At 42.6% G+C, this 24,200-nt stretch overlaps 1 protein-coding gene and 1 long non-coding RNA gene across 4 annotated transcripts; one reads left to right on the top strand and one right to left on the bottom strand.

Moving 5' to 3' along the window:
* Positions 1-962: 962 nt before the first annotated feature.
* On the bottom strand, positions 963-8,256 carry LOC134454106 (uncharacterized). 3 transcript variants are annotated; one of them, XR_010035791.1, is made up of 6 exons: positions 7,642-8,256; positions 6,856-7,011; positions 5,817-5,879; positions 4,810-4,904; positions 2,556-2,716; positions 963-2,430 (listed from the first exon to the last, which is right to left on the bottom strand). It is a non-coding gene; the product is annotated as an uncharacterized LOC134454106 (long non-coding RNA). The 3 variants fall into 3 exon arrangements; XR_010035790.1 differs by having other exon boundaries at positions 6,856-8,251; XR_010035792.1 differs by lacking the exons at positions 6,856-7,011; positions 7,642-8,256 and adding an exon at positions 6,598-6,806.
* A 7,965-nt stretch (positions 8,257-16,221) lies between these two features.
* On the top strand, positions 16,222-23,965 carry LOC134454079 (CMRF35-like molecule 9). Its single transcript, XM_063204853.1, has 7 exons — positions 16,222-16,318; positions 16,537-16,632; positions 18,285-18,641; positions 20,965-21,066; positions 22,632-22,742; positions 23,107-23,141; positions 23,466-23,965. Exons 2-7 carry the CDS (start codon positions 16,596-16,598, stop codon positions 23,952-23,954), a joined length of 1,131 nt encoding a protein of 376 aa, XP_063060923.1. The 5' UTR covers positions 16,222-16,318; positions 16,537-16,595; the 3' UTR covers positions 23,955-23,965.
* The last annotated feature ends 235 nt before the right edge of the window (positions 23,966-24,200 follow it).

The raw sequence follows: 24,200 nt of genomic DNA on the forward strand, positions 1-24,200 counted from the left end.
ATTATCTCCTCCCACTGATTAGCATAACCAACGAGGCGGAAGTTTGTTTAGTCTGAAATAATCAGACACAGATCTCAAGAGCAATTGTTGATATCTTTGCTACGGTAACTGCAGCTCGCGTTTACTGACGAGTGGAATGACTGAAGGTTGCTGACCAGGGCATTTACCTCTATTTCTTACCCATTTTTTATGAAAACATTGTTTTTAATACATATGTTTGTTTCATGGGCGAACAGCAGATGAGGAATAAAGTGAGTAGACATTTCATAAACTGAATATGGTTCGTGTTGTAGCCTAGGACTATTCCTGTCAAGCTTCATTTTGCTCACGACGAGTGTTTTAAGAGCTTAAAGTTAGCAGGCTAGGTATTTGGCATGATGACATAGTTGTTTTGCAAAGAAGACCAAAATGCACGTTTACAGAGACCTTAAGTTAACATGTTGTAAGTGCATATGTTTCACTGAAATCCAGCTCCGTGCATGCTGCATGACTGAGAGACATAGCCTACCGGTACAAACCTGTTTCCTACGATGGTCCAGTCAGATATTTGTAATGTATAAGGATTCAAGTGTGTTCGTTACTTTTGCTGGTAAGCATTGCAATAAAAGAGGGAGCTGGATAGTCAATTCAAGCGGTCAGATCAGAAACCCTTTATTGAAATCGGTTGGAACAACCATTCATTTTGCCACTGTTCTCCATAGCTGGTGACGACAGTGGGCAAGACGACCGCAGTTGACTTGAGACCGGAGGCTGAAATATGGATTAATGTAGGCTATGTATTCAGCGATCCAACGGGTATAACACAACTAGAGCTCTGGGTGAATTTAGCCTACATTGCATCAAAGAGCTCACTCTGTGCTTTGGAATGAAATGATTAAGTGTATAGAAAATGAACCGTGCGTGGAGTATCCAGTAGATGGCGTCGACACACTGTAAATAACCAATGACACTACAATACTGACACAAGCACAATATTAGGCTAGAAAGTAAGATCACTTTCTCAAAGTACTGCAATGACTCCCAGAAGTTGACTGGTTCATGGAAAATGGTAGCGCAATACCGGCCTCTTCGAATATAGAGTTGAATAATTGAATCTTTAAGAAGTGACATATATGGTACAGATCAAGACTGTATTTACCTGCTCTGTTTGTGTCACTTGGCTAGTACATTTAATGCAATGTGATACCAGTGCAATGCAATACATTTAATAAAAAGGTGCAGACATTTTAATAAATAAATAAATAATAATAATAATAAATAAATAAATAAATCTGCCCCTGTACGGAGGTGGTCACACACAGCCAACGAAACCACATGGGCAACATGGAAGAGGTCAGTGTGCAGCCCAGCTTGTCTGACCCAAGCCATTCAAGTGGTTAAAGAATTAAGTGAATCCATCTACACATGCCATATCTACAGGGGCCTAATCTGTCTACCTTTTTTACATGTTGCAGCAATTGCCAAAGCAGGTGGGTCTTTGCCTGGATTTCATCACACAGCAGCAACAGGTCTCTAGGACTCTGGTTAGGTAGCCTGTATACACTTTATTTCTGGAAGGTGATGTGGGTGTCATGTTACTTCAGCAAGCAGCACAACGCACACAGTTCATAACATTTCATCCGGGCAAGTTTTTCTCATTTTCATTTAGGGAGCTGCCAATCCCAATAGTGGTAACACAAGTGCAGAGATGGCATGTAGACTATTAAGCTCAACTAAAAATGGGTCACTAGTAGTAACATAATAATAACAGCAATAGCTACACCACACGCACAAAGTAAATTGAATAATTGTTGTGATTCCAAATGACCTATTCTCGATGAAGGCACAATCTCTACATTTCTTTGCTGTACAGGAAATTCAGGCATACTGCATATCGGCAGTTGGTGAGATGGCGTGGGAGTTCCTACGCTATGTGGGAGTTCCTAGGCTATGTTTGGGTTCCACTGCAATCCTGTGCCGTCACAAAGATCTGTCAGACCTTTGAATCCACACATTGTACAGGTTTCCAGGATGTGATGTATTTGTGGCAAATAAAGACATTTCAATGTACAGTACACCTGAATCAGATGTATTTGTTATAATGCATTTCTTAACCTCAGTAATGGTTTTTAATTCATATTTAGGTTTTCACATGTATATTTATACACTGTATAGTATAGAAGAAGGACTGAAAAGTTTTACAATATCTCTCTCTCTCACACACACACACACACACACACGCCCATACAGAGTTTGGTGTACAATTTTGGAAATCGGCTGTGATGGCGTCGGATCATCTCCTCTTTTGGGGGTACTGGGTACACACTGCTCAACGGTGGGGGCGATGGCTGCCTCTCACGCGGAGAAGTGTCAAAGTCTTGCTGTAGTGTAGGTCCGTTTTACTTGTCCTTGCCCGCTCTCTCTCACTGTTGCACAGTAGTGTGGTGCTGCCTATTGAAACATGTGGTAGAAATTATGGGAAGTGATGATTTTGTTTATTCTGTTAATATTGATATTGAACGGGATGTTCTCCTTCACCAGCAACATTCTGAGGTTACTGAGAGGTATGAAATTACCTGCTTAGGATGCCATGGTATGTGAACGGCTTCATTTTTGGCGCAAAATGGTTGATGACGTTGTGGCTTATGAGCTGATGTCTGGTGACCGGATGCCATTTTCTTGATGTCCTTCACCTAGCCAGTGTCATTGAGGTCATCAAAGTTTCCGGCCGCCTTGTCTGTAATGACAGGATATACAGTATTAAGAACATGACATATCACTGTCGGTCAGTAGTAGTTTTCTACATCTTGTCCATACAGTGTAAAATAATTCTAATTGTTGGCAAATGAAATCAAACAGGTAATACTCAAGCACTGGCACATAATACAGTCTTACCCAACTTGTCCAAAAACAATGAAAAATCTGAATCTGAGAATCTGAAGAAGACTGTTGAGGTAGAAACGTTATCCTGCCATGAAAAAATAAAACGCAACAAAAACGATTCTAAGTGTGCAGACTCCTCACTCTGAAAACTACAGTTGACCTTCGTACTGCACCTTTCTCTGGGATGTGCACAATCCTCTCCTTCAAGTAAAAGTATTCACACTACAAGGTGACTGTGGTCCACTTTTAAGGTACATGTGTTTAGAAAATTTAATTCAGACTTGCGCTTTGCATACGATGTGACAGGCTGTGTTTGGGTATCCGTACAGCTGGTAGAACCCATGTCTGGGTACAGACAAGGGTTTGACATTAATGTTTTGCTCTCCGGCCACAGTGGCTAGTGGTTTTCCCAAGTCAATAGCCACTCTGGTTTTCTGCTAGCCACATTTTTGCTCACAGTTCTTTTAATTATCGTGCTAAACCAAGAGGGTTAGTGATATGAACACATAATTTCTACATGTACAGTGGCTCCCAAAAGTCTACACACCCCTCTTCAAATGTCAGGTTTTTGTGATGTAAAAAAAAATGACAGAAAGACAAATAAATTCACAGCTTTTCCCTCCTTCAATCTAAACTATTATTCAATGCAATGCAATGCAAAAATGTACACACCTTTAAATTAATACTTAGTTGCAGCACATTTGGCCTTCATTACAGCACAGTCTTTTGTGGGTAAGAGTCTCAGCATGGCACACATTAATATGGCAATATTCGTTCACCCCTCTTTGCAAAGCCCTCCAAATCAGAAAGATTGCGAGTGCAATCTCCCACAGTCCTCCTCAGATCACCCAACAAGGCCCCCAATCTGGGCCATTCCAAAACCTCCATTTTATTTTGGTGAAGCCAGTCTTTAGTAGATTTAGGTGTGCGCTTAGGGAAATTGTCGTTGTGAAAGATTAGTTCCTCTGCATCTTCACCTTTCTACCAGGGGGGCGAAGATTTTGTGCCACTACCACGGCCCCAGTGGAAATGTTCATAATTGCCTCCTACCTAATGAAGGCCCCAGTGACAGCTGAAGAAAAACAGCACAAAAGAACCCTCCCACCACCATACTTCACTTTAAGTATGGTGTTATTGGGGTGATGTTTTTTGCCAAATATACCCTTTCGAATCATGACCAAAAAGTTCAATCTTGGTGGAGTACATTTTGCAAAAAATATTTCTGTAATCTCCCAAATGCATGTGGGAAGACGTATTATGGTCAGGTGAAACCGAGGTTTAACATTTTGGACATAATTACAAAAGGTAACAACACCTCATTGCCAAGGTAACACCAAGCGTAAAGTGAAGCATGAAGGTGCCAGCATCATGCTATGTGATTATCGTTCTTCAGCTGTAACTGGGAGGTTGGAATTTAGAACAGTTCCACAGGGGCCATTGTAGTGGCATAAAACATACTGCCCCCTGTTAGAAAGGTAATGATGCGGATTACCTTAATCATTCAGAACGACAATTACTTTTAGGCAAATGCCAAAAATCAACAAAAAATGGCTTCATTAGAATAAGATTGAGGTTTTGGAAAGACCCAGACAGAGTTCAGACCTGTATGACACGGAACATCTGTTGGGCAATCTGAGGAGGACTGTGCAGATGAGATGCATTCGCAATCTGTCAGATTTTGAGTACTTTTGCAAAGATAAGTGTACAAATATTGTCACTTCTATGTTTGCCATGCTGATAGACTCTTACCCAAAAAGACTGAGTGCTGTAATAGAAGCCAAAGGTGCTGCAACAAGGTATTAGGTTAAGGGTGTGCATATTAATGCAACGATGTAGATAGAAGTTTTTTATTTTCTATTCTTTCCTTTTAAAGCTTTAAGTTTGTTTTCTGTCATTTTTTTACGTAACAAAAACCTGGAATTTGAACAGGGGTGTGTAGATGTTTACCTCAATCTAACTGCTTCATCCCGGTTCATCTTCCGTCTCGGATTGATGTTGAGGAGCCTGGTCGGTAGCATACCTGCAAGTGCTTCTTCCACCGCCTGAAAATAAATAATGCAAGAGGGAATAATATAGACCAGGGGTCCCCAACCTTTCTGGGTCTGAGGGCTACCAAGGGCTACCCAAGGGCTACCGAGGGCTACCCGAGGGCTCCTGAGGGCTACTTTTGTTCAAAATCCTCTACCGATGTCTTGGCATCATTCTCAAATCACACTATTATTGAATGATAATTGACTTATAGGTTATAAAGAACAAATAATCTGATATTTAAATCAAGAAAAGCATTAACTGTGACTAAAATCTGGTAGTCGTCACTGTTTATTAACATCCTTGGTGGGCACCTCAGAAACTCCTGGAGGGCTACCTGGCGCCCGCGGGCACAACGTTGGTGACACCTGATATAGACCGATTGGTAAGAGTATGCACCAAGCAGCTGAGCTGTCTGCTCATTTCGAGAGCTGTAAACGATTACATTACGACCATAGAAAGAAGGCTGGCTGCACTGCTGACAAGTTCATGGATCTTGATGTAACAGTGCACGTAATTTTAGCATCAACAGGATGTGACGCAAAAACGTACATCCATTCAACAGGGCAAATATTTGATGATGTTATTACCATCTTATAACAATGACGACTTGGCCTGTATTATAGTTCTCAGAGTCGCCAAGAATGCCCAGCTTCCTGCTTGTTTAGCATGACACAGTAGGTCATGCTCGCATTAATTAGTTAGCCTACTAGCCTACTAAAGGACTTGTATTTATAATCAACATAAATCCACCGCCAACAACTGAACTAGCCTAGTGGTCTATTTACATGTCAAACATGTCCCACACAGCACAGAAACAAAAGAAAAGAGAAGAGAAAACATTGTAAGCTGGTCTTCGTCATTCACACACTTTGACAGTGTTTCCTAAATTGTCGCAGACAAGTGTCTTGAGAGCAAATACCTACCTAGGCTCTTAAACAGCACCTTCCTGCATTCTGGCGTCCAACTTCAGGAATGGGTCATCATCTCTGTATGACAGCATGCACAGAATTAGTGGTCAATATACAACATTTTTATAAAAGTAAGAGTATGCACATACCACCTCGCTGAGGCCAGGTGCAGGACAAAGGCGCGTCTAATAGTGGAAAAGAGTAGAAGTCCGCATCCTCTGGCTCCGCTTTGAAAATGTATTCAGGTCATACAACCATGAAGACCCTGTTGGGGGTCAGCTGCTCTATGTTCCCACAGCCCATTGGTCCCACAGCTTATTCTTGCTGCTCCATGTTCCCACAGTTATTCCCACAACTATTCAAATATAGGCCATATGTTCCACACCTGTTTATTCTTAACACTACTACATAAGCTTGAGGCAGTTTTGAAAACTATCTCTGAACTACAGGAAGCCACATCTTGAGCAGTCACCTATAGCAGAAATGACAAGATCTGAAACAAACTGACTAATTTGAAAGAAAGGGCCCAGTGCATTAAAAAAGAGAATGCAGACAGCCTATTTCAGGGGACTCAGAAATACTAGGCAGGGCACAGCATAGAGAGAGATCCAGGAGCGGTGGCGTTTAAACGTGACAGAAATCCAAGTTAAAACTTTAGAAAAGTGAGTTATTAAAAAGTCACTGGACTCGGAGGGAGGAGCACTGCGCAGAACATAGGGCTTTTTGATGCATAGAATAGTTTACAACGCCTGCTCATTCAATCAAATTCTCAATAACAGCATAAAAGCGAGCTTACCCTGTACTGTACCCTGTACCCTACTGGCTGCCTGGCATTCAAAATCCTTCACAGCTCTACCAGCCAGGGCTGTGCGAAGCGCTGCCACGGCAACCTGCCCAGGCCTGAGCGCTTTGCTTCGTGCGATATGTAAGGGGTCAAAACATACCAAGGCGGAACGGTCGCGGGACGAACGCGGTTATGCTCAGTTTATTATTATTATTATTATTAGAGGGTTGCTAAACACATGTCAGTTGAATATTGACTGAACAAACTAACCTCGGTCTGCGAATGATGATTCTCCTCTTTGGCCTCTCTGAAGTCCAGGCGAACAAAGTGGCACGGCATCCTTATAAGCTTTGTGATACCACGGGAGGTCTTTACAAAACACTGCTTCTCAAAGTGCTCAGAGCAAACCTTGGTCTCAGCGTTGATCTGTAACCATAAATACCAGGGTATGCATTTTAGTTCGTTAGCAAAACAACTTGATTTTGGCACAAGTAGGCCGGGAGGTAGATGGACACTCCCAACTGAGATCGCTCCCGGACGTGTAGTCCCAGGTGTTTCTATCACTCCCGGACGTGTAGTCCCACCCGATTATATTTCACGTATTATCATACACTGCCACATACAAGCCATTTAGGGTTAGGGTTAGGTTTAGGGTTATGGTTAGGTTTAGGGTTAGAAACAAAAAACTAACATCAAAAAGATAACTAGCTCCGTTATATGGCGGTGGGATCGATAGTCTGGCTAGTGGGAGCGAGCTGACCGGGGAGCGTCCTGCGTTGGGAGCGACAATCAGGGAATCAAGTAGGCCTATGCTACTGGTTCTGGTAGCACAAAATCAATGGCCATCGGATCGCTTACCACACAATTAAAAGCCTAATCTTGAAAATAGCGATCTGGAAATATCATATAAATGTAGCGTTGTGTAATTACACATTCATATTTTTTTATTTCACCGAGGCATTCGCGTCATTAGGCTACATGAGTCATGACAAGTTTGGCGAGCTAGCTTATTTGTGCTAGCTAATGCGTATGATTGAACATAATTTTGCATCTTACCTTGAAATATGGACCAGGATCCCTCTTGATGTGATTTATACATTCACGGCGAAGTGCCTGCTCTTTGGGGAAACGGTGGAAAGTCTGTCCACGGTAGGATTTTTTTCTCTTTGAGGACGAACATTTGGGCACACAAAAGTGAGGCGGCATGACAGCTGGTGCGTTGCCGAATGTACCCCTGAAGTGTACCCCTCAACGTCTTTAGAACGTTCCGGGTGAATAAGGCGAACATAGACATAGCATATTGACACAATGTTTTCATCCACCAAAAAATTAAATGGGTTTACTAATAAAGAGGTGAATGCCCTTGTCAGCGCAGCCGTGAGTTGCGTTTCAGTTGTGTTTCAAAGGTGGTCGTTTGCAGTCACCGTAGCAACGATAGTCTATCAGCAATTGATATCTGAGATCTCTGTGTTTGACTACTATGGACTAAACAAACTTCCGCCTCATTTGTTATGCTAACCAGTGGGAGGAGATAATTTAAATATTCATATTTCTGCTCGCGCGCGTGAGGAAATTCATGTCACCTCTCGCGCGTGAGACGGTGTTTGCGCGCGCGTGGCAGCGTTTGCGCGCGCGCGCAGAGCAAAATCGCGCGCGCGACAGTGTCTACGCGCGCGCGCAGAATAAAATACCTCGCGTGTACAGTAAGTGGCGCTCGTTTGTCCACATTATAACACCATAATAGTATATCTAACAAAAGGCTCCAATGGTTGTTGAGATACAGAGGTCCAAAGATGGGAAAAAATTAATTTGCACCAATGTTTGGAGCAATATTTCCAATCTATGACACTAGTTAGGAAATTTCTGTTTGGTGTTTCTGTAAGAGGATGTTTTTTTTAACAACTTATAAAAAAATTGGGATGGTGTTTTGCCTCATTCTTTTTATAACGGACTTCAAAATCTTAATTGGCTACAATTACTTGAAGCTATGAGGACCATGTCACCAACCGACTTGTCACAACTCTCAAATCCATGGCTCTGATGTCACCTTAACAGTGAAAACAAGATGGCTACCCTGTGAATGACAAAGCAAATTCTAGGGAAACCATAACACTTGTAAATGAATTGATTGATGCCACACAGCAAGAATAGCACATTGCACATGGCTTTGATAGACATTCATTATTTTAATTGTAAAATCATAATAATCATCATCATCATTTTAGTAGTAGTAGTAGTAGTGGTAGTGGTAGCGGTAGTAGTAGTCTTGGAATAAAGTGATGAAATAGGAGAGGATTAAATAATAGTAGCACTCTTGTTTGCAACAAGGACTCCCATCCTAACTAGTCTTTCAATCAGCACCTGTAACTTTATATTTGCTATGAAGCTTGTGTCTTACTCGTTAAATTATCAGCTGTATTGCAAAATAACTTAATTCATACTGGCTAGAGATTCCCTCAGACTATTTTGACAGCATGGTCCTGAATTTTTAGTTAGAAGAGTTTGCTTGCATGCAGTATTCAATATCAGGTGAATGTTGAAGGCACAGAAGTTCATATTGGCACCAGACTACCATGTAGTTCTTGTCACATTGTTGCGATCTAATTCAGCTGCTTGCATCATTATAATATTATACCACTGCAATGCTGACAAGTGGATTGCAGGTGAACAGCAGTGATTACAACAATTATGGGTTGGATACTTGTAGACAATGTTCATTATTTGTAAAGTTCATCATCACATTGATCCAGCTGAGATGATGGAAGCCGAAAGGAAGCTTTGCCGCATGCAAAAGCGTTCAGATATGGTGGTGGATTGGGGGCGGGGCACAGTTCTACAGTCAGGGTACCTCTGTCGTGGTGACTGTTGGCGGGGGTGGGACTGTTTTATGGTCGCATAGGAAAGTAAAAGTTGATTAGAGATGACACATAGGAGGAAACAGTTTGTAAAGAGGTATCCTGATTGTAGAACTTCCCGCCCGCCATCATCCTCCCCTGACCGAAGTGCCATGAGCATGGTGTTGGTATCCTTACTGAAATCAATACCTATGTTGTCATTGTCCTTCAAGGTACCTATTTCGTTGTACCTGTACAATGTCAATGAAGTTTCATTCAAAGTTTCATTAAGGTGTTCCTCATTGAATTGCAAATGTCGGATGGTTGCACACAACAATATGAATGCCGATACCTAATGCACCATCAATGACAATGGCAAGCTACTTTATAAAGTCAACTCATAAGATGCAGCTAGTGATTGAAAGTTAAGTGTGTATAAAATCATTTGTCACAGGCCAGAGCATTGAAAGTTCCTGACTTGTTTAATACATTTCATCTTTTTTTTCAAATATTAAATCACCATCAAGGAAGTCAAGGTTGCATCAAGGAAATCATATCAACACCTTGTTTTATTTTCAGAGGTTGTTTTTTTATGACTTCTCTCAAAATGGTACTTCTCTCAACCATCTTGAATTTATTGCTAACGTAGCGCCAGTGAGAACATGTTGCGTAGTCACTTGATCATCTGGCCGATAGTACACTTCAAAAGATGAGGCCAGAATCCCTGAAAAAAAATCAGAAATACTGAGCTGAACAAACAGCTTTGCCTGGGCCCGGGATAAAGTCGTCTGAAGAGACCCCTTCCCAATACATGCAATGTAATGAGTACCCAATCTTGATTCCCCTATGTCCTTGGCCCAGAACAATTCACCACTTCCGCTTCCCTCTGCACTATTTGATCACAGGCTTATGTCACACCGCAATGCGCTTTACGATCATTAAAAGGAATGAGGCAAAACACCATTCTATTTTTTTGCTATGTTGTTAATAAAAATATCCTCTTCCAGACACAACAAAAAACAAGTTCACAGGTGGTGTCATACTTTGGAGGTATTGCTCTAAAAAATGGTGTATTTTTTTTCATGATGCCACTTTGGATGGATTTGAGGGATGCATGCCACACTGCATTGAGATTTGAAAAGGCATTATACAAATAAAGGGGCAAAACACCATCCCAATTTTTAGATATGTTGTTAATAAGAATATCCTCTTCCAGAAACAGCAAACAGCAAGTTCACAACCGCTGTCATATATTGGGAATAATGCTCCAAACAATGGTGTATTGTTTCCTTCCCATGATGCTGACTTCCTGGAACTATTTTGGAACTATGCCATTGGCTCCATGAGCCGCCATCTTTGTGTGAAAATGGAACACAAAAATCAAGGGGATTGGCCACCTTCTTAGGATGGAATTGAGGATTAAGTCAGAAATACTGAAATACTGAGCTGAACAAGTATAAATCACCTATTTGGTATCAGAGATTTTAGGTGTTAGTGTACACTGACTTGGCTATTCATTTTAGGTGTAGTAAACCCAATTTTTCTAAGGTAACAGGGCTTCTAAGGTACACCTGCATGTCACACAGGAATGGGTTTTTAAAATTCATTATAAAAATAATGGGGCAAAACACCATCCCAATTTTTAGATATGTTATGAATAATAATATTATCTTTCAGAGACACCAAACAGCAAGTTCACAACTGGTGTCATACATTGGGAATATTGCTCCAAATAATGGTATAAATTAGTTTTTGCCCATCGTTGGACCTCGGCATCTCAACAACCATTGGACCCATATATTAAATATGCTGTGATGTGAAAGTCATGGAACATATCTGACCATGTACCAAGGATGAACCTTGAATGTTGAAATTTGAGGTTTTTATGGACATCTGAAAACCCTTGCAATTTTAATTTCAAAGAAAAGTAGAGGGCCAGCATTAAGGTGTAATTTGACATACAGTGCTGCAAATTGTATTGTATGCTTGTCAGGTCTATGACTCTTAGCCCTGAAAAAATAATGGACCTACCACAAATAGTTTTGGAGATAATTAAGACTGAATATGGTCACTCAGGCAGTGACACCAAATCAGGGGGAGGGGGTGTCCTTATTTACAGATTTTTTGTGGAAAAAGTATGCACAGCTGAAATCTGCAATGGTGGATATGTTCTATTGGATGTTTAAGCCATCACATATATTTTTTTCAAGCAAATCCGAGGGGGTCGAGTGGGGACCATTTGCTGATTCCAGCTGGAATGACCCTAAAAAAAAAAACATTTTAATTCTCAAATCAGGTTCGAGCTGTTTTGAACATACCTACGCCCAGAGCCATACAGAGGGGAGTGTTGCACGATTGGAGGACCAGGAATTAAATTGCAGCCCCGCCTTTCAACGAGATCGAGGTCGTGCCTAACGCGGCTGTCTTTCCATAGACTCAACATAGAACCACCACATTAAAAGCCAAAAATAAGGACTAACAAACTATACTGCGGGGTAATCACCACAAATATGTAAACTATCAACTGACTCGGTAATGATAATCACAACAGTTTTACCATCTGTGATGTTTATCTGAATTTATTACTACGAACAGCAAGTCTTCTCATATTCCCTGCATTGCATCGCATCGCATTTGCTGTGTGCTACGCCTACTTCTAGGCACTAACATTCGCAACGCTTAAGCAGTTTTGAGACGCTTAACAGCTAATTTTGCTAATGCGGAAGTCGGCCTTAGGACACAGTGGAGATTGCCCGACTCTCCCCTCTGCATGGCTCTGCCTACGCCATTCCAGAGCTAAGCGATTGTCTTTGATTGGTTGGTAACAACCCTCGCGTGAGAACCAGGTTGTAGAAGCAGTGTCTCTATCAACTCTAACAGCACTCCAACCAATAGGAACCTGAAAACAGACCATAAAAGCAGTTATGTTCATCCATGACAATAGTGCAAAGAGCATGGCGTATAGGGAAGTTGAGCGATATAAGGAAATAATTATCTGGCAATTTGAAGACTATACATTGCTTACAAAAATATGAACGTATAAAACTGCGATAGAGTGACCATCACTAGGGTTGTGGAAGTGTTCTGACTGTCAAGCCAACGAGCCTGGCTCTCCTGGCGTTCCCAGTTTAGTACCTGGAAGGTCAGGATTTGAGTCCTGACAGGGCAACTCCACTCTCCTTCGCTACAAATGGTGTCAGAAGTAGGATGGTTACCGTGAGGCCACCGGAAGTGTACCCATTGTGTGTGAGACGTGATTCTATGTGAGGGAGCCCGAGAATTGGTGTCTCCGGTGCGAGGGACCCCATTGATGGGTGACGCATAAATGAGGGGGCACACTGGATGGGAGAATTATGATGGCCAATTGCTTGAGGGACACCATGAGTGCGTGATGCACATGGGTATGCTTCCCAAAGGGAAAGGCAGTGTGATGAAGTGGCCATCACTAGGGTTGTGGCTGTTTTCTAACTGCCACACCAACGAGCCTGGCTCTTTGATGTAGCAGTCAGAGCCCCAGTTTAGTTCGGGGTTGAGTCCTGGCAGGGGAGCTGTACTCCCCTTTGGTACACAACATTTCTGGCTTTCCAGAAATTCCAAAAGTATGTTTGTGTGTGTGTGTGTGTGTGTGTGTGTGTGTGTGTGTGTGTGTGTGTGTGTGTGTGTGTGTGTGTGTGTGTGTGTGTGTGTGTGTGTGTGTGTGTGTGTGTGTGTGTGTGTGTGTGTGTGGATTTGCTACTTCCGTTTTGAATGTATTTTTAAGGTCAATGTCAGTATAACTTTGGGAGATGTAAATTAATAATCCGGTCATTTTTGAACCAAACACCATGAATGTAACAAGTTTGTGTGTCTTCCACAAATCTTTAAGAATTCCATTACATTTAATTTTGGCCATTTGAATAGGTTAGCTGAAGGTGGTGTGTCATTTGTGTATGATGAAAAATAGAGATTCAAAACGGTCATTTTTGACCGTAACACAACCAGAGGGTTAAGTGATAACACCCAGTTAAAAATGTAACTTGTCAGGACTCATGAATGAACTGCACTGAGACTACGTCAGTAAAGGTCTCGATTCACTTCCGAGGGGTCTTGGTACACTTTGGATCATTCACATATGCACAGAAAATGCTAGTCACATGTCTGAGTTTGCCTCTTACTGCAGTTGGGCAGTTGTTAATACATTTTACACACAATATTTTTTTTTACATTTTTGAATATATGATTTAAGAGTGACAGAAAATACATGTTTATATTTTATATATTTTTATATGGTTTAATATTCAATATCTCACTATCTTATGTCTATTTAGTAAAATAATGGGATGCCATTATGCGTTCATTATGTCCGGAATGCATTTACATCACAGCTATGTTTTTCCTTCTGTTTAACAAAAACTTTTTCTGCACGCTCTCTCTCTCACACACACACACACACACACACACACACACACACACACACACACACACACACACACACACACACACACACACACACACACACACACACACACACACACACACACACACACACACACACACACACACACACACACACACACACCTGTTGCATATCCAAGTCGTCTCCCTTTTTCTCTATGCGAACAGGAGTTATTTTAGTGTATGTGTAAATTGTGCTTAAAACTTCAATAAAGTTATTATTAAACACAATATAATTGTATGTCTTGATATGATGATGATGTTTTCAAGTATGAAGCTATTGCTAAAATCAAAAGTTTTGTCTTGTATCTGCTTAAATGAAGTTATTAAAAGCAATATAAATCTGTGTCTTGTTGTCTATGAAAGCAATAGAAATGCATATTTGATGATGATGATGACGATGATGATGAGATTATCATTACTTAATTCAATCAAATGTATTTATACGGCACAAAATCCCTACCACATAAAAGATGATATATGTTTTTATTATTATTATTATTATTATTATTATTATTATTATTATTATTATTATTATTAGTAGTAGTAGTAGTAGTAGCATCAGCAGCAGCAGCAGCAACAGCAGCAGCAGCAGCAGCAGCAGCAGCAGCAGTAGTAGTAGTAGTAATTTATGCTTTGGAGCTTTGTGACCAGCAGATGGCGATATCTACCACTGGAGTCTTTATTATGTATAGTGTATACTCTTATATGTGTGTCTGCTTGTGCGCATGTGTGCGTGTGTGTGTGTGTGTGTGTGTGTGTGTGTGTGTGTGTGTGTGTGTGTGTGTGTGTGTGTGTGTGTGTGTGTGTGTGTGTGTGTGTGTGTGTGTGTGTGTGTTTGAGAGAGAGAGAGAGAGAGAGAGAGAGAGAGAGAGAGAGAGAGAGAGAGAGAGAGAGAGAGAGATGTACTTCTGATGATCTTGAAAGAAACAGTACAAATTGGGACATTCCTGAATGTGCCACACTAACCATGTTTTGCTCCTCAGACACATAGGCCTATATATCTATGGTGTTTTGATACACATATAGCAATTTTAATACAAAAGTTTAATCGAGGACACGGGTCTGTCTACCCCTGGTAATGTTAATGGTCCATCTTCAGGCTGATTGGCTACAGAGCCTGTATTGCTAGGCCAAGTTCTGCTTTGTCCTTGATTTTTTTCAAATTGCATTCCTGCAATAGTCCACTTGATATTCGAAAAATAAAAATACACACATTTTCTGTCGTAGTTGTTGTGTGTGTGTCGTTGTATCCCCCCAACCCCCCCCCAACACACACACACACACACACACACCCACCCCCCCAAGATACACAGATTCAGCTACAGCTAGCTTCCTGCAACAGGAAATTGAACTTAACTCACACAGGGCCTACTCTTCGCACGCGCGTGCGTGCGCGCGTGCGTGCGTGTGTGCGTGCGTGTGTGGTTGGGTTGAAGGGCCGCTGACAGCTTTGACAGGGCCAGGGACAATGTCATCCTTTTCAATAAATTCAATGAAATGGGGATTCAATTCTGGGCCCCCTCTCTCCCTGGGTCCAGCACAAGCAATCCCTTTGTCCACCTCATGTGGTGTGTGTGCAGTGATGTCTGCCCTGATGGTGATGTTTGTATTTCCACACGGATAAAGACTGCGTGACTAGGGGACGAGGTCCAATGTTGTCAGGTGCACTTTTGAAAAGGATAAGTTATCCTCGGACAAAGAAGAGAGTGCATAACATTGCAAAATATTGATGGGGTCCCTTTCAGATGAGTTTGCCCTGTGCCAAATAGAAGCTGTCACCGGCCTGGACGCGTGTGATAGGTTATTGATTGTGTGTGTGTGTGTGTGTGTGTGTGTGTGTGTGTGTGTGTGTGTGTGTGTGTGTGTGTGTGTGTGTGTGTGTGTGTGTGTGTGTGTGTGTGTGTGTGTGTGTGTGTGTGTGTGTGTGTGTGTGTGTGTCTGTCTGTCTGTCTGTCTGTCTGTCTGTCTGTCTGTCTTCTAACAGTTGAGTGTAGGGTAGACATTTTCCAGGTGTCCATCACCTTGAGAGACAGAAACTTCTGGCTTCATACTGGGTTTATTCAGATTGGTGGAGATGTTGGAGAATATGCTTCTTATTGGAGGTGAATCTGATTGGATGAAGTTATAGGCAAGGAGATTTCTTATTGGTGGAGTAGGCAGGAAGGGTGAATCTGATTGGCTGAAGATGTTGGTGAGGAGATGTCTTATTGGTGGAGCAGGTGGCTGATTGGATGAAGAGATGGTTATCACCGATCTTCATTAGAAGAGCGAGAGAGCTGAGGGGTGGGAGATGAACTGTAGAGATAAGAGAGAACATTTTTTTCTGACACAATATAATTTATACACTGAGGCTGAGTGACTGAGTGTTTGGACTGACAGGCTTTGATTAGTGGAGTTGTTTGTACCGAATGTTGCTATCAACTTGGTGGACTTCTGAGTGTTGAAAACTGAACTCAAAACAGGTACGCTTCGGTCTTTAGCAGACAATGTCACTATTGTATTCTGTGTGGCATCACTGTTTACGTAGAGAAATCAAGTGTTTTTTTGTTGTTTTTCTTTAGACTCCTATTTATTGTAGATATGAAGTGATATAAACTGGCATGGTGAAATTGAATTACTCTGAAATAAATGATGGAAATACTGACTTCTATAGGCCTACTTATAATGTCTTTCTCTACAGGAGAACTGAAATTGCAAGAAGCACGTTCAAAAAGTTTACTTCTGACGAAGACAACCAAGATGAGGTCAATCCTAATCATGCTGTTGGTCATCAATGGTAAGGGGTTAAAAATGTACACGTAGGTTTCAATGCATGTGCTTACGAGTAGGCCTGCCTCTCAGCCTCTTCCTGTGCTTTTGTATGTGAAGTTTTTACTGCGAACGTATTTCGCATGAGTGCCAGTGTGCCTACACAGTGGAAATGTGTTAGACACGTAAAAGGTACACTGTGTAGGATTGAGGGCAGAGTAAACTAATATTCACTAAGTAGCCTATGTTTAGTACATTTTGCTGCTCTTTCTTGAAATTCAAAGTGGCGGACACATAGAAGATCCACCTTTTCCTATTCATAATGACTTCTTCGAATTTGATGGTGTTGTATTCATGGAAAAATGGGCAGAATGAGTTCTGGAAATAACATGCATGTTTAAAAGTAGGCCTGACTCTCTCTTCCTGTGTGTGAGAAGGTAGTCTAACCCTTCTCACTAGTTTTAATGACTTACACAAAGTTGACGCTTGTTGGATGAACTTCATAGACTGAACAGACACACGCACACATGCACCCGCACACGGATCTCGAAAGTTGCAACACATGCGGGGCTCGCGGCCGAGAACTTCGCATGATGAACTTTGTTCTGTCAGTCATGTCTGCATCGCGGAATGCGCACCGTGGGGGCAGCGTTCCATCAATGACTTGTGGGGGGAGACTGGGTTTAACTTGTGTATTTGAATGTGTAAACTGTTTTGATGATGTGGTCAACTTTTAAGGTAGTATTACGGAGTAAGGAGTATTAAGGTAAGAGCAATGTAGGCAGCAATTGTGAAGCTGTGTAGCTATTGGATAATTAAATAAAATAAAATGTCAGTGTCACTCGGTGAACGGGAGATTCAGAATCAGAGACAGACAGGAGTGCGAACAAGGAGCAGCTGAAGACTAGAAGGTAGCTGGCTCTGCGCAGTCTTAGTTTGTAAATTTCAATGTAACTAGATGCTGCTGATGTATCAGAGTAAGTTAGAAACGCTGCCGTGTCCTGTGAGAGTTTTCATTGTGCCCTCGTGCATATTTGTTTTGGTGTCAGAAGTAAATATAAAGAGCTCCGTGAAGTTCCTATCCTTCCATCTGCACTCCAGCCGCAAAGTTTCATCTTGACGGTGGCAAAGCAATCGCTTTGCCACACTGTGGTTGCGCGTGTACAGTGGGTTACTGTGAGTTTGTCTTCAGGTGCTAATGTTACAGTTTGCTCTCATGCATAATAGGGTACAAAGAGTTTTTATGTCACATGCATAGAAATAATAAAAGTAAATTTGTGCATTTAAATTAGAATTTTCTGCCAGTTACTGAGCTTATGCACATTATTAGATTTTATTACATGCCTCGTCTTCATTCTGTCAAATGGGCTGTTCACTGTCATGCTCCAAATTTCACATGTTTGTTTTTTTCTGAATAACATACCTGTAGAATTGCTACACCTGTATTCCCAGCATGTAACAGCACTCAGTGTTCAGTTTTCTCGTCTCATCTTGCCCCCCCCCCCTCTCTCTCTCTCTCTCTCTCTCTCTCTCTCTCTCTCTCTCTCTCTCTCTCTCTCTCTCTCTCTCTCTCTCTCTGTCTCTCTCTCTCTCTCTCTCTCTCTCTCTCTCTCTCTCTCTCCTCTCTCTCTCTCTCTCTCTCTCTCTCTCTCTCTCTCTCTCTCTCTCTCTCCTTGGCAGGAATGAGCTGTGTGTGCAGTGTAAATGTGTCAGTGAGTGGGGACGAAGGGGGGGCTGTGGCCATCCACTGTCCATATGAGAAAGATTATGCCAACAACCGGAAGTACCTTCAGAAGGCCCAAAGTAGTATTAGTAGTAGTAGTAGTCATACTAGTAGTAGCGTCAGTAAATTGATCCAGTCTGAGGGTGAAGATGAGCGCATCAACAGTGGGAGAGTATCGCTGCAGGACCAGAAGAGAAACAACACCTTCACTGTCACCATCCATAACCTGACCGTGGAGGACGCTGGGATATATGCATGTGGAGTCCAAAGAGGATTTGAGGATTACATCACCAGCAAAGTGAACGTCACAGTAGGTACGCTTATGCATCTGCTTCAGTATACACACACACATGCACACATGTATGGACACGCGCGCACACACACACACACACACACACACACTTACTTGGTTTATGTCTCAAATCACGCACTTGTGTCAGTGCACTGACAGTCAGTGCACAGTGCACACAGTGCACTGACAGTCAGTGCACAGTGCACACAGTGCACTGAGGTCTTTAGTGCATAGTGTCGCGGAAAAATTTGAGCACTATGCACTGTGCCCGCGCTGGAAGTTACGACTGAGCATGGCATTAGCTTGCCAAAATACAAGTGGGTTACTGTTTACAATGCACAGCGTCTGGTGCTTGTATTTCCATGTCCTTCACCCCAAAGGACAACAATCACACATACAATACTTTGGTTGGCATAAAAATGTTGGTGTCCCATCAACATTACTTACAGAATTAGGAGACTGTTGACCAAACTCTTCTAACTGAATGCCACATTTCCTCCATGTCATTGTCAACATGGCCGCTGTTTAGTGTGTGCGCAGTCAGAAATTCTCTAAGCTATGAGATAGGCCTCTCTCATTGGCTCCCATTATAGCCCCGTTGGCGAACGCAGCCAAGTAAAAGATGAATGGGAGCCTATTGGGCTAAATGGCTCAGCAGGGATTTGTGACGGTTCTGTTCTCTGGTTTGTAAAGATGTGTGCACATTCTGTACCTTATCATGGAAGTTGTATTAGAAGTGAAGTTAAAGGTTCCTGACATGGCTTTGTTCTCCCAAAGACGTGTTAGTTTTGTCCTGCAACACGCTAGCATTCGGCTAATACCTGCTGGCTGAGGAATCTCTGCGACTATTCACGACCAGAGCTGACGAGAGACGTACTCTGACTGATCCTAGCAGAGACATCTACGGTCACACACCTCAAAACCCCCCACCGCCGTCCAACATGTTAATTGAAGGTGCCCAAATTCTCAAGGATGAGCGCAGTCATTTCCTTTACCCCATGTACACATGCAGCTTTTCCACCACCTTAAATGCAATAAATAACAGGTGTCCGCAACAATCCTAACATAACTTTAAACACATCGACATCTGAAGTCAGACTCAAAACTACAAAACAAATGGCGTAGTGCCGTAAAGTCGATTGTCACGTGTTATGTTATTGCTATAGTTGAAATAAGGGTCATTTTCATGAATCTAACACTTGTCAAGATGCAAACGTGTCGGCAAATGCTTTCACTTACTCATATCTATCGAATGCGACTCCATTGTTTCCAGGGAAAAAATCACACGGGCAGATAGTTCTATGAGAAGCGTACAGCCCCATTGGCACCCATTCATTATTTACTTGGCTGCGATAACATAGCTGCAGTGCCACTCCTGGCCACACCAGCTAGTGGTCGTTCTTGTACAATATTCCATTTTCTTTGGTGCAGTGTCCATCATTCGAGCACTGCATTTTTCCACCATTGTTAGGGGATCATCCTGGCACTTTCAGTGCACTGGCTCAACTGAAATTTTCAGCATGAGCGCCCTAGGTACTGAAAACAGTTCCCAAAGTGCACAAGTGCGTGATTTGAGACACAGCCTTGGAGACCAGGCAGTGGTTTGGTTATGTATAAATAGTAACAGGAAGTATAGTCTTAGCAACTGCCCCTGTTGCTAAGAGAACAGAGAGAGATGATTTGATATGAATAAGGAACACAGCTTTTCATGTACAAAAACTAAAGGGAAACAGGCAGAGTGAGATAGGGCAGTGACAAAGGCATTGAGAGAGAGAGACAGAGAGAGAGAGAGAGAGAGAGAGAGAGAGAGAGAGAGAGGAGAGAGGAGAGAGAGAGGAGAGAGAGAGAGAGAGAGAGAGAGAGAGAGAGAGAGAGAGAGAGAGAGAGAGAGAGAGAGAGAGAGAGAGAGAGAGAGAGAGAGAGAGACCTACCATGTAAGAAAGAGACATAGAGGCAGACTGACTGTCAGACGTTGACCAATGAGACGAAAATACATGTAAAGGTCAAACGATTACACCACAAGCAACAGTGCATACCACCGCATACTTGTCAAGAAGACATTTACTGATGTTTACTGCCACCGTGAGAAGAATACAAGGATAAAAAGCTATTTATTGTCATGTGTTTTTTTTTTTCGACCAGAAATTCCCAAAAAGTAAAAAGAAAAGTAGAAATGAAAAAAGTTTTTTTTAAAGTTTTAAAAGGATCAGGATTAAAAAAAGAAAGAGATCTCAAACATCATGAAAAGTGATCAATAGTTTTGTGAATTGCAAAGACTGTCTGATGTTAATCGACTCAATGTCACTTCACCTCATTTTAAGTTGTGCTCTGTCTTCCTGCAAAAGTCCCCTCACCCTCCCATGTTGCGACATCCGACACCCCGTCTGCTCTGACGACAGTGGCCTACTCTGCGAACGTCAACAACACCCAGACAGCAGATATTTCAGGTTAGCGTACAGTGTGCGTGCCTGCGTGCGTACATGCATGCGTGCATGGGTGTGTGTGTGCGAACGTAATATGTGCATGCAGCTGAGCATGTTTGGGTGTGTGGGAGTGGATGTGTGGGTGTGGGTGTGTGTGAGTAAGGCATCTTACCACTCCACCTTAGGGGTTTAAGCAAAATAAAAATAGCTACTATACTCTCTCTCTCTCTCTCTCTCTCTCTCTCTTGCTCTCTCTCGCTCTCTCTCTCTCTCTCTCTCTCTCGTTATTGCTCTGTCTGTTAGCTGATGTTGCTGAACTACAGATTCTGCTGGTGGTGATTTAGGAATCATCACCACTATCATTGATGTATGTGGAAAACCTTGCGTTCACTTGCAACCCTGTGTCCTACAGTCTTGACTTGCAGCAGGGATAGTCGTGGCCTAGTGGTTAAAGGGGTATGCTACACGGATCCATTGACTTTCACTAGCTTAGCAACATATTTCCTCTTTTAACTTGTCTTAAAGCAAGACAACGCTTCATATGAAAAATAAGACACTTTACCACCTTTATAAACCCCAGTCAACAATTTTAACTGTATTAAGCCCCAAAACAGTGGCATACCCCTTTAAGGAGAAAGGCTTCAGATTGCACGTTTAAAACCCTTTCTTCCATTTCCCATCTCACTCCATGCTGAAGTGCTCTTGGGCAAGGCACCTAATCCCAAACTGCTCCAGGCACCATCATCAATACACTGTATACTTCAAATGACTGTGGCAGTTGTGGCGCAACGCGCTAATCCCCACACATTTGGGCTTGCATGCCCATGGGGACCCCGATTCAAGTCCAGGCGGGGTCATTTCCCAGCCCTACCCTATATCTCTCTCCTGCTCATTTCCTCTCTCCTCTCACACTGTCCTGTCATAATAAAGGCCAAAACAGCCCCCAAAACATACATAAAAAATACTGTACAAAAGTGTCAGCTAAGAGTAATGTAATGGAAAAGCATAACTTATTTATCCCTTTATTGGATAGGACAGTTTGAGAGAAGACACAAAAGTAATGGAAGAAATAGACAGGGGAGGATGGGGCCAGATCCAAACCTGGGTCAGCACTTTGGGCCAACACCAGGGCGCCATCAGTTATACCTGAATGTACAGTATCTGTCATTCAATTAAACTGTCTCCATTTTTAAATATCTCCCTCTCTCCCTCCAATTTTACAAAGACAAAATGAGAGTGGTTCGTTGTTTCCTGGTGTCATTGGGCATGGGCACAAACAACTTAGTTTGATGTCGTGCCAGCCATATGTATGTTATGTTTTGCAGGTGAGGGTTCGGGTGTCATCATGTGTCTTGAAGGTGTGTGTGTGTGTGTGCGTGCGTGCGTGCGTGCGTGCGTGCGTGCGTGCGTGCGTGCGTGCGTGCGTGCGTGCGTGCGTGCGTGCGTGTGCGTGTGTGTGTGCAAAGAGATCAGTTGTCCGAGGACGAGGTAGACAAAATTGGGTTAAGGGCCCTTTGAGATGACTTTGTCCTGGGCCCAGCATGTCAGCGTACCTGATGCATCAGCCATGTGTGTGTTGTGTTGTGCAGGTGAGGGTGAAGGTGTGTCCTTATGGCTTGTTGCGGCTCTTGTTGGCCTGGGCCTGCTGTTGGTGACTTCAACTACTGCAACTATGGTGGGAAGGGCCAAGTGCAAAAGAGGTACCCACTACCCACACACAGACGCTCTCTCTCACACACACACTTTCTCTCTCTCACTATGTCTCACAGTCTCTCTCTCTCTCCCTTTCTATATTTTTCCTCTCTCTCTCTCTCTCTCTCTCTCTCTCTCTCTCTCTCTCTCTCTCTCTCTCTCTCTCTCTCTCTCTGTCTCTCTCTCTCTCTCTCACACACACACACACACACGCACGCACGTAAGACAAATACACACCATGCACATGCACACGCACGCACGTACGCACGCACGCATGCACGCACGCACGCACGCACGCACGCACACACACACACACACACGCACACAATGACTGTGGAATGACTGTAGCCTATATGTTCATTACATTTTCAGCATCGTCTTCATCTCTCTCAGGAAACACAAAGCAGGTGAGTGAGTGTGTTCCTGTGTGTATTACAAAAGGGCATTGGTATCTCACATAACATTAGTTATTGTTGTCCTTGTTTCTTATATCTTATACTTTATTGTATTATTCATATCCATTTATGCATGTAGGCCTAGGCTATGTATGTATAGGTATGTAAGCTACAGTATGTGTGTATGCATGTATGCACTGTATGTACTGTATGTAGGCTATGTGTATGTACTATATTTACATAAATGTGTTTGATTGTTTATTCATCATTTGTTTGTGTGCTTGCTTGTTTGTGTGTTTGTTTGTTTGCTTGTTTGTTTGTTTGATGTTGTGCCAGGACGGTAATTTGTACTCTGAGATCCAGTACACCTCTCCACCCGCCACTCATACGCCCAATCAGATTCACCGCATGCCCGGCTCAGCCAATCAACATCCGTCGGCTACATCCAACTTTTACTCCTTATCGACCATTCCAGTGGCAACTTTTCACTCAGGTGGTTGCTCAATAGCCAATCAGGGCAGCGAGTTTAAAAGTACAACCAATCAGAATGAACCACAAAGCAGCTCAGAACTTAATGCCCTGGTCACCCCTCCTCAGTCCAGCCTATCCAATGAGAACATCTACTCCTTATTGTCCAATCCAATGGAAGCAAATCTATCCTCAGTATCCAATAAAAATTATGAATCTAGTGATACACCCAATGAGAGCTCAGTTCTTTCAGACATCTACACTCTGGCCACACCGATAACTCTTAAGGGAGGGCATCCTATTGGTCTACAATCAGCCAATCACATTCCTCAATCCAGCTCGGCATCTATTCTTTAGCATCCAGGAGGGCTTTCCAATATGTGCACTTCCATCCTGGAGTTTTGCTGATGCCCCGCCTCCGTGGAGAAAATGACACCAAAGAAGGTGGATCTAACAAGAAGCATCATTTTGTTTCTTTTCCGGTATCCACTTTATGTCGGGTGAACGCCCCTTTAGGAGACCTTCGGTTAGGAGACCTTCGGAGTCCTGAGGTTGAGAATAAAAGAAGTCCCCTTAGCGCTGTAGATGGCGGTAGCGCACGTC

This window comes from Engraulis encrasicolus, chromosome 1 (assembly GCF_034702125.1).
Source record: "Engraulis encrasicolus isolate BLACKSEA-1 chromosome 1, IST_EnEncr_1.0, whole genome shotgun sequence".
Taxonomy (NCBI): Eukaryota; Metazoa; Chordata; class Actinopteri; order Clupeiformes; family Engraulidae; genus Engraulis; species Engraulis encrasicolus.

Excerpts from the sequence above, each read along its gene's own strand:
- LOC134454079 (XM_063204853.1), top strand. The coding sequence starts at position 16,596 with ATGAGGTCAATCCTAATCATGCTGTTGGTCATCAATG. Across the intron at positions 16,633-18,284 it reads CATGCTGTTGGTCATCAATG|GAATGAGCTGTGTGTGCAGT; the intron begins GTAAGGGGTTAA and ends TCTCCTTGGCAG. Across the intron at positions 22,743-23,106 it reads AAGGGCCAAGTGCAAAAGAG|CATCGTCTTCATCTCTCTCA; the intron begins GTACCCACTACC and ends TTACATTTTCAG.